Raw genomic sequence first — 11,015 nt, 5'->3', positions numbered from 1 at the left:
CTTTACAGCGCATTTCTGGTTTGTTACAGACAGCAGACATGTAATTATGTCAAATGGAGATTTTCTTATCTTAGAAATTTTGTGGCCAGTAACTTTTAAAGGTTTATTGGCGCTACTTATTTTGTGGAGTGTGTGTCTGTGTGTGTGTGTGTGTGTGTGTGTGTGTGTGTGTGTGTGTGTGCTTAAGTGAATGATTTCAGTTAACAACTATGTTTGTATGTATACAACCACATCCCTTTTAAAGTGTCCCTCATTCTTCGTACTCACATATGAATATGAACGTATGAGTTTATTGACATAACACCGTGGTTCTGGTCGTATGTGCCTGATTCTACTGCTGTATGTCTATGTCACGTCCGCTACGTCGGGACCGTTACTTCCGGGAGGCTCCAGTGAACAATCTCTTTAACTGGGCAGTGTTTTGTTGTTTTCATGAGCTTCGGCCGGTGTGGGGCTGTGCAGGTATAGAAAATGAACCGAATATTCGGCCGCGGGAAGCCTAAAGCTCCTCCTCCGAACCTCTCGGACTGTATCGGGAACGTGAGTCCAGTTTGTTGTTGTTGTTTAGCTATTAGCTGCTCGGCTACATGCTCACAAAGGCCAGAACACAACCCTAACCCTCATTAAAGTCTCATCTCATCACTAAAAGCACGTTTCACTGCAATATTCTAATTAACATTCTCTCAAAGCCCAAACTGATCCTTCATTGACAACACGTTTTAAAATCATGTTTTTCAGTGTTTTGGTAAAGCAGAGCTGAGCTGCTCTCTGTTTCATCTGAGGCTGTTTTAATGTTACACTGTTACTGTGAATCACAAAGTTTGTTCTAAACTTATTCCATCGGGATTTTATATATGAATGAATAAATGTCATTACTACACAGTGACATAAAGATCTATAGGTACTGGAGTATGAGGAAATACAAACCTATGGCTTCATCAAATGCTTTTAAATGAATGTACCTTGGTAACTACTGTATACGATATAATGTTTCATCTACTACTGAAGGTAAAACGTGTTTGTGCAGTTGATATCGTTATATGCCCTCTATGTGCAACACATTTATACCACTACTGTTTGTGCATCAACACTTAATGATGAGTGTTTGTTTGTTTTTCATAGGGTTTTTTTTGCTTCAAAACAGTTCAAATACACTTGAAATGACCAAGAGAAGAAATGCGCTGAAGCCAGTGGATTATTTATGTGGATCTTAGATTTGCTATTGAGTAGTTGCATTTTATTTTCTCTACATTTTTAGCATTATTTTTGAATCACTGATTGTAGAAGAGACTTTAATTTAGACATAAGTCTTTTCATTCAGAAATATATCTCCACATGGTGACCCTGTATAATCTGTATTTCTGTTGGTCAGAACAACCTGGACTATTTTGAACATGTTTGTCCTTGTGATTTTCATGTTTTTGTGGAGCACAGCCGCTCTCAGGTCATTGCGGGGCTCGTTGCGTCCTGTTTGGCTTCGACGGCCACTGAACAGTGACGTGTTGCAGACGGCTAACCCTCTGTGATGACCTTCTGTCTCAGGTGGACGCTCGAGCCGAGTCCATCGAGAAGAAGATCGGCAGGTTGGACGCGGAGTTGGTGAAGTATAAGGACCAGATGAAGAAGATGAGAGACGGACCTTCGAAGGTACCAGACCTTCCCCTGTTTGCTTTCACTATTCTAAAGCTTTCAGAATAATGACAGGCGGTGTCATTTCTTTCTTTTGAAATGCAGAACATGGTGAAACAGAAGGCCATGAGAGTTCTGAAGCAGAAGAAAATGTGAGTCCTGCAAACACACAAACATAAAACATTAATTTAAATGATTTCCAACAATATTTTAACCTGCAGAAGCAGACTTCAAAACGTTTGTAATTGCAGTCAAAGGCAGATATGAGTTTGTCCTCTGAATTAACAGTCAGTTCTCCAGTGCATCCACAAATACTAAATTCAACAGTGTTTATCTTCAAGGTAAGACTATTATGTGACAGAGTTTTATGAATGAGAAGAAATAACACATGGATTTCTTCTTAGGCAAACTAGTGGTTTTGTTATATATTCTCAACCTTTCAGAGCCAGGAGACTAAACACTTCTACCTGTATCATCCATGACAAAGATTAAGTCTCTGTTAAGTCCTGATCCACAGATACTCATGTTATCGGCTGTACTGATGGCCACAGGGAGAGTAAACACTACTATACTTTTACTATACTCATGTACAAACAAAAGTACTGTTGTTAAAAAAGTATAAGGGGCTTTTCTAAAAAAAAAAAAAACCTCTCCAAGTGTTAGTTAGTTTGAATCTGGTCTAGTTAAAATGTCAGCAGCAGTATTTTCAATTTCTCAATCAATAAATGTTGAGTAAAACATTCCCTGTGAACTCTAAAGTAAATATAAGATATTTCTTGAAATACTGACACATTTGAATATGTAACCTTTCTATTGTAAAATATTCCAAAACCTTATTTTCATTTTAATGGTTTTCTTGAGCTGTGAAAAAACTGACAAGCCATTTGAGTCTGATTAAAAAAACAAATACAATTTACATGAATATTTATTTTCATTGTAAAAAAAAATCCCTCAAGTTGGAGAATATATCTGCTGCATTTTAAGCACTACTGAGAATTTCCTGAGTGTCATTTTCAAAAAGACCTTCAAATTGCTGTTTGGTTGCATCATGCACATATTTGAACATGGAAACACTTTGAGCTGTTTTTCATATGACGTCGCAGTGTGAAGCAAACTAATGAAACCCTGCACAGATGTCACCTTCCAGCAGTAGTTTGACAAAGTCATCGGGAGAAATATGGACGTTATTAAATATACTAACTTTGACATAAAAGACTAACTGAATCAGAATTAATTTCCAACTAACCTGCAGATCAAAAGGTTTTAATATGAATTCAAACCGTGGATCTACTCTGTAGTGACTTAGAACTATAGAGTAGCCGAAAACACCTCCCAAAACTGATATCTTCTATTTTGATCAATTCTGATAACTGGAACTGAAACTTGGTTGCTGTTTTATTTATTTATTTATTTTTTTCAAGTGTTTACTTGAGTCCCTGAGGGTGACGTCAGCTGTGGATTGAGAGTAAAGAGTTTCTCTGTAGGTATGAAGGCCAGCGGGAGCAGTTGGCTCAGCAGTCCTTCAACATGGAGCAGGCCAACTACACCATCCAGACCCTGAAGGACACCAAGACCACAGTAAGTCCCTGAGCCTACGGGACCCCAAGACCCTTTTCAAGAAACAACTCATTCTTATTCACACACGTGTGATTTTATACTTGCTGCATGTCATGTTCTTACCAAGAACACACTTGCTGTCAGTGACCGGACCAACCCTCTGCTGCTCTGTGTTCCCAGGTGGAGGCCATGAAGATTGGAGCCAAGGAGATGAAGAAAGCTTACAAGGACGTCAAACTGGATCAGATTGATGTACGTTTCTTTCCTGCTCCTATCATTTTGCAGGACGTGGAGCTGATGGAGGTCAAGGGTCTTGCTCAGGAACTCCCGATTCCAAATCAACTCCTCTAAAGGCGCAGTTCCAGTGCACTTCCTGTCACGGAGCATCGTGAGGCGGGACGGGTTTTCGCGCGGTCCAACATAAAAAGTTGTGGATGTTATGGAAAGAACCCGCCACCGCTGGGTATGATTTTCCGCTACCCCTCCACTGAGGCACCAAGCACCGAAGAATGAGTCTGTGGAGGAGCGATGACACCGCCATCGACCGGTTGGTCGTGATGATCGTCACTCGCGACCTGCCCGCAATATTTACTTATTTCATCAATATATGAACTCAACTTATTTCATAACCTGAGTCACAAGAGAGCCGCTCGACGGCCACCGACATGTTCTTCACTGGAGTGTCTCCGAGTCGTTATCAACCCCGCCTATATTTTGGCCGTACTTCCTGTTGTGGGACCAGAGACAGAGTGGGTCCTGGGTGCGCTTTGTCATACTGTAACCTCCCGCTCTGCCCCGCTCCGCCATGCACTGTGGTGCAACAGCAGCTTAAGCTCTCAGGCCCCAATGGGCCTATTTAAGCAACACAATGAAGGCCGACCATGAGTTCACAGCATGAGAACGTTCTTCTGAGTGGAGAGTCACAGTTTGACGTACTTGTAAGAAGAAAGTAGTTTGAGGAAACATTGTTCATTCAGAGTGAAGGAGGAACCTCAGAGAAAGAACTCTGGGGGACAACAAGCAGAAAGTGATTGATGATGGTTGAAGGACAACCTGGCTGCAGCCCTGCAGCATTTTCCTGCTCTGCTCTGCTCAGCGTCTCTCTGTGGTCCAGAGAAGGAGGGGCAGCGTGGCGCAAGGCTGAGAATGCCTGTCTTGCAATACCACTTTGCACCACAAGGTGTCCCAATGGGTCCGTGGAGAGCAGAGGAAGCAGCAGTTTGTTACCGCTGAAGCCTACAAGCAGGCAGGCTTTGAGAGGAGGCAATGTCGCCTAAAACAAAAAAGAAAAACTCAGCTCATAGCTGTGACACTAGAATCAATGTTTAATCAAATGGTTGATTGAGAACAAGTAGATCGTCATTCGTAGTCATGAGTATGTAGTTTACTTGAGTTCAGACTTTAAAGTGAGCCTGTGTTTGATGTTCCCAACCCTCAGGATTTACAGGACCAGCTGGAGGACATGATGGAAGACGCCAACGAGGTGCAGGAGGCTCTGAGCCGCAGCTACGGCACTCCAGAGATTGATGAAGATGATCTTGAAGCAGGTACGTCGCACTTTCCCTCACACTCTTCACAGGCAGGAAGCTCCTCCAGCTGGAAGCCTGTAGCGTCACAGAGGGTCGGGTTCCTGGTTGTCATGGTAACTATGATCACAGCAGGGGGTTTGGTCCATGAGGCGTCTTCATCACACATTTTTCTTTTGTTCGCTTGTTTGGGGCTCAATTCTTGTTTTGTTTTTTTTAATAATCCTGTATTTATAAAGTTTTCAACATAGTAACAAAAACAAAGCAAACAACAACAAAGACTCAGACATGTCTGGTTAAACATCTGGAAGTTAGATATATAGATGCAATGGTACAAGTAATCTGTATTACTGCATTTCATAGGGTCACAATGTCAAATGAATTTTCAATGATCCTGCTCTTCATGACCGTCGTGAGACAGGTTAGTTTCACTGAGGATGTGTTCTTGCAATAGTAATCCTGCTCAGTACGTGAGAAGAGTTATTCTAGAACTAGTCCTTTCAAATCCAAGTCTTTCTATCCCATTAGTTGAAAGAATGTCGGCTATCCATCTTTGAAAGGGTGGGGCTCAGGGAGATTTCAATCCCCTCAAAATGAGTCTCTTCGTTATTATCACGTCTAATACCAGAGATCTTTGTGCAGGTTTGGAGAGACCATCAGATGAAAGGGAGCAACTAAATATTGCAAGCTCTGCATCTGGTTGGAAAGCTTTCATAGGCCTTGGAATAAAAGTCAAAGATGTTGGTCTAAAGCCCAGCTAGATAGGGACAAGACTAGAAAGAGTGTGAGAGGGTGTCTTCTGACACTTTGCATCCGTCACAAGTGAAATTGAAACTAAGTTGGGAGTAATGCAAACACTGAACAGCTTTAAAGTGAATGAGCAGATGTCTGCAGCCTGAATCGTTGACACAATTCTGTCCCATTTGGAGTCACATATCTGAACACCCACTTCCTCCGTCCAAGCATTCCTGATCTCTTCAGTCCTGGGTGCAGTGTAGGACCTGAACTGTCTGGAGGTGGGGGGGTTCAAAAACATTCTCAATTGCTGAATTGAAGGATTGTTTAGATGATTACTGCAAAACAAGCCCTTCCTCCTCCAGACCTCATGTGTATTTGTCCTGTTGTGATGGTGGAAATGAATGGTGTTTGTTCACATCTCAGGTCTCTGGGAGCTTCAGGAAGCTTCTCATTTGAATTAAGACTCTGATAGACTTTCAAATTGATGTTCAGTCCCATTTACCCTAGAAAACAGCATTGCTGGCAGAGATGGATTTACGACAGAGTTGGTCTCGTCCATTTTAAACCACAGAGGAATTCCAGGGCCAAGAGGCCAGGCGTTCCAATCCAATAGTAGTGTCTAGTAGTAGGCTCAACCCCCCTTCTGATGCAGAAGGGGGGTGATGGAGAGGAGCACACAAGTAACAGGTCTACATCTTACACCTGCTCACTACCGCCCCCTAATACTGGTTTTGTAAATAATGAGTAGATACCAGTGTAAAACTCTGTAATGGATGCCTGCAATCATTAAAATATCCATTGTGATAGATGATCACCTCTTTACATGTGTGCTGGAGAACATTTTTAGTTTGTGTAAGCACGGTGATGAAACTTGATCCTTCCTCCTTCATGCTTCTCACCACTTTGGTCCACATCTGCTTGTTTCGCTTGTTCAAGACACACATTCAGTGTGTTGTGTTTGTGAGTGAAGCACTGAGAGGACCGCTGTGCTTTCAGAGCTGGATGCTCTGGGTGATGAACTGCTGCTGGATGATGACAGCTCCTACCTGGATGAGGCCTCAGATGCTCCGGCCATCCCTGAAGGAATCCCCAGCGACTCCAAAACAAACAAGGTCAGCCAGCTCTTCCACAGCTCCAGTGCAAAGATCCATCAAAAGTCAGAACAACCTCCACAAAGTCAGCTTTTTAAATGTGCTTTCAATGTCATCACAGTCAAGAGCCAAAAGGTGCAAGAAAACATTGTTTAAATAAAGTGTAGAAGTAAAACCACATTAATCAGTAGAATGTGGTTTAATGGGAGTGAAGACTTCCTCCTAAACACGTTGAAGCCAACAAGCTCCAGCAGGTCGTCCTTTAGCCAGACACTGAACCCCAAACTGCTCCCAATGCAAGGACCCAGCGTCGCTTCCATTGGTGTGTGATTGTGATTAACACTGTGAAGCATTGGACTACTCAAGGAAGAGAAGTGCCATTCACATGAAGTACAATTGACATTTCATAAATAAACTTTGAAGCCAGAACATGTTTTATCAGATTATCGATGTTGAACCAGACTGCAATGTTACTATAATATACATATGTACCATTTAGGAATCTGATTTATTTCTATAATCAGCATTCAGGAGTTGTAAAATATGTACTTCAAATATTGACTCTTATCTACATTCATCTACTTTACACATTAATATAATTTTGAAAATGCACATTAAACCACTATTAAATATATAATTTAATTTGTGCATGACATTGCAATTAATCAGGATTAATTACAGAAAGCATGTGACTAAGGGACTGTGGCTGAAGCTGAATTTAAGCATTTTATGTACAATGACATTGTGATCAAATTGAATGAGCAAATAATGAGTTTAAAAAAAAACATTTGAAAAAGCATCAAAACTATTTAAAGTTTTGTCTCACTGTGCTTGGACTTGTTTTGAGGCCATTGCGTTTTATCTTTCCTTTGCTTCCAGGATGGCGTGTTGGTGGACGAGTTCGGCCTGCCACAGATTCCCGCCACATAAAGGAGGAGCAGAAAACCTTTTCTATGTGGAGAAACATTTGTACTTGTTTGAGCTGCGGAGGATTTGCAAGCCGTTTGTGGATTATTGCTCCCGCCGTGCTGACATGTGGCCTTCAAACATACTAAATCTCTTTCCATTATTTACTCTCTGTGTCACTTTGTGTTAATTTATTCCTCTTTTCTATTAGTTCTGTGGAATCTCTGCACGTTTCCACTCATGCTGTGCAAATTCCTCCAAGGTTGTTTCACACATGCACAATAAACTGTTTTAATTTAAAACTTCAACTATTGAAATTGCCTCCATTCCTTTTGTATTCCCTTTTTTAATGGACACTGATTCTATGAAAAGTATTAAAATGAATTAAAGAATTCAAATGTCACAAAACCATTGAATTAATGCGCTCACTGGTTCACACATGTGGTATTTCAATATACTGAAATACATCCAACCTGTTTGACTCTCATTGTCCCCAACCTTCACGGTGCTGGAGCAGGGGAGGCTCACACTCCACACGCTTATGAAATGTGACAGGCAGTCAGCTCCAGGTGCATATGTATCTAACATAAATATAAAAAAGGCATCATGGTGTTAATAATTCCCCTTTTTTTTCAACCAATCAAACTGAATAAATAACGGCGGAAATATAATCAGGTTTTATTGAAGGAGTGGGAATCAGTGCAATTGATTAAATCTCACCCCTTCTTCACTATAATATAGCACTATTATAATAAGACTATCTGTAGAAAAGGTAAACATTAATTATATATATATATATATATATGGTTGCAATAAAAATCTTGGAAAAAAACAAGACATCAAGAAAAAATGAATGAAAAAAGGCACAAGTAACCAATCTAACAAGGCTTAAAACTGGCCAGCGTTGTGTCTTCAGCTGCAGTCGGCTGTCAACCGTTCCATTGAGGAGATCTGTCTGATGGTTTGCCTCCAGTGTGAGACTGTCACTGGTTCAGGTTTCAAACAATAAGTTAGCATTTGTCTTGCAGCCATTCACAGAAGATGCAGCAGAAACTTCTGATCATGAGACAGATCATCCGGGAATATGTCCAGTACAAACGTTCAAGGGTCCCGGGGAAGGTTCTTTTTTTTTTTTTTTTCACAAATATGTTTATTGAAATGTTTCAGTTTTAGAACAAAACATGTGAAACACACACACACAAATACAACAAAATGAAATAAAATCCCTCCCCCCACCCTAAAACCCACCCTTCACTCAATTACAACAAAATTATTTTCTACAGATCAAAGTCTTTTACAAGGTGTAGAAAGTACAACCAAATGTCTTTAAAGTCCTCCAGTCTGCCTTCGGCAATATCAGTCAGTTTCTCCAAGGCCAAGTTACTGGACATCATGTTAATCCAGTTTCACTCCAGGTCTCTCTGTGTCCTTCCATTTCAAAGCAATAACATATTTTGTCTGCACCAAACACAAATTGACAAGTTTCTTGTTTTTTGTATTACATTTAAAGCTCTTTGGAAAAATGTGCAATATACAGAGTTTACCATCAAAGGGCATTTTATCAGAAATGAGCACACAGATTTGCTTCCAAAAGATGTGAAGTTCCTCACACTGCCACATACAATGATCAAGTTTCCCCTTTTCTTTACCACATTTGACACAATCATCAGGTATATTAGGGTTGAAATGATGTGATGTAGGTTCTAAACAACCACTTGTACTGCGCTAGCCGGAATCTTGTGTTGATAGTTTGTTTCTGTGTGAGTAGACAAGAGTTATTCCATTCCTCAACTGAAATGTCTGTTTCCATATCGGATCTCCAGGCTTGTAAATATTGAAAGACTACTTTCTTTTGAGGCTGTACTTAAAATATTATACAATTTGGAAAGTAAGCCCCGACTGTGATGATGGTAAACAGCCATATTCTCTATAGTGGACAGTCGACTTCAATAAATTAGTAACAAAACTTCTGACCTGAAGATACTTAAAAAAATGTTTCTTAGGCAAGTCATATTTGTTTGTCAACTGTTCAAAAGACATTAAAACTCCATCATTGTACAAATCCCCTATTTTACACACACCTTTATTCATCCACATAAAGCCCATATCCACACGTGCAGGTTTAAATGCAACATTGCCCCAAATGGGTGACAGAGTTGAAAGCCTAGACTCCTCCTTCAAAGCAACATGTGCCTGGTGCCATGTCCAAACAGTGTTTCTGACAATTGGGTTTTTTCTATTTTTTAGCAGTTTAGTTTCAGCTGAGTAAATATAGGATTTTAATGGCAATTCTATTGTGTTGTTTTCAATTTGTATCCAAGAAGGAATATCCTCACGTGAAAAATACAAAGTAGCGGCACATAATTGAGCTGCCCAGTAGTACAGCTTCATGTTGGGCACTCCCCCCCCTCTGTCGAAACGTCAATGAGAAAGACGTAACCTGGGCCGTTTATTATTCCATATGAATTTGGTAACATTTTTATTTAATGATGAAAACAAAGAGGCCGGAACATGTCGGGGAATAGATTGAAAAAGATATAGAAACTTTGGAAGAATCGACATTTTTAGAATATTAATGCGACCTATCATGGAGATTGGCATCGTGTCCCATCTTTCTAGTGATTCTAAAACCTTTTGAACAAGAGGGTCATAATTGATAGAGACTATTTTCTTTATGTCCGGGTTAACCTGGATTCCCAAATAGGTAAAACCTTCGTAGGTGCAATTAAATTGTGTTTGGATAGGGGGGTTGTTTTTGTTCAGAAATAAAAGGGAGCTTTTCTTCTGGTTGACTTTGTATCCAGAAAAACAACCAAAAGTCTGCAAAATATTTCCCACTGCATGAACTGACTTCTCCAAGTTAGTTAGAAATAAAACAATATCATCTGCAAAAAGGGATAATCGATGTTCAGTTTGTCCTATTTTTATCCCAGACAGCTCGGGGGAGTTGCGTATAGCCATAGCAAGCGGTTCAATAGCAAAAAGAAACAACAGCCCTGCTGAGTGGATCTACAAAGTTGTTTAGGTGTAGACAACTGACTATTTGTTACAATTTTAGCAATCGGTTCTGTGTATAATAATCGGACCCCTTTCAAATATTGTTCTCCCAGACCAAATATTTTAAGGATCTCAAAAAGGTATCTCCAAAAAAAAAAAAAAAAAAAAAAAAGGTATCTCCATTCTATTCTGTCAAACGCCTTTTCAGCGTCTAATGACAGAAAGGCGTAGTCAGTGGCAGATTGTTTTTCACACAATATATTCAAAAGTCGACGAACATTATGAAAGGCTTGGCGGCCCAAAAAAAAGCCATTTTGATCATTAGAAATTAATTTTGGAGTGTGTGATTCAACCCTACGAGCCAAGGCCTTGCACAATATCTGAGTGTCACAGGACAGTAGTGATATGGGGCGATATCAACCCATTTCTGTTGGAGTTTTACCTGGTTTCAGAATGACAGAAATGGAGGCCATTCTCAAAGATGGTGGTAGGAGACCTCTTTCATAGGACTCATTAAACATTTCAAGCAGGTGAGGCAATAAGTTGTCAGAGAATCTCTTGTAAATGTCAA

At 40.3% G+C, this 11,015-nt stretch overlaps 1 protein-coding gene across 1 annotated transcript; it reads left to right on the top strand.

The window, feature by feature from the left end:
- Nucleotides 1–385: 385 nt before the first annotated feature.
- LOC308135252 (charged multivesicular body protein 5) lies at nt 386–7,755 on the top strand. The gene is made up of 8 exons (XM_080503150.1): nt 386–540; nt 1,543–1,647; nt 1,735–1,781; nt 3,114–3,207; nt 3,367–3,438; nt 4,625–4,733; nt 6,447–6,562; nt 7,421–7,755. The coding sequence occupies exons 1-8, from the start codon at nt 472–474 to the stop codon at nt 7,469–7,471; spliced, it is 663 nt and encodes a 220-aa protein (XP_080359276.1). The 5' UTR covers nt 386–471; the 3' UTR covers nt 7,472–7,755.
- Nucleotides 7,756–11,015: the final 3,260 nt, after the last annotated feature.

Source organism: Blennius ocellaris (assembly GCF_963422515.1).
Source record: "Blennius ocellaris genome assembly, chromosome: 10".
NCBI classification, from domain to species: domain Eukaryota; kingdom Metazoa; phylum Chordata; class Actinopteri; order Blenniiformes; family Blenniidae; genus Blennius; species Blennius ocellaris.
Note: the sequence above shows the minus strand (reverse complement) of the source record. Positions and strands in the feature narration are given on the sequence as shown.

Excerpts from the sequence above, each read along its gene's own strand:
- LOC308135252 (XM_080503150.1), top strand. The coding sequence starts at position 472 with ATGAACCGAATATTCGGCCGCGGGAAGCCTAAAGCTCCTCCTCCGAAC. Across the intron at positions 1,648-1,734 it reads TGAGAGACGGACCTTCGAAG|AACATGGTGAAACAGAAGGC; the intron begins GTACCAGACCTT and ends TTTGAAATGCAG. Across the intron at positions 6,563-7,420 it reads GCGACTCCAAAACAAACAAG|GATGGCGTGTTGGTGGACGA; the intron begins GTCAGCCAGCTC and ends CTTTGCTTCCAG.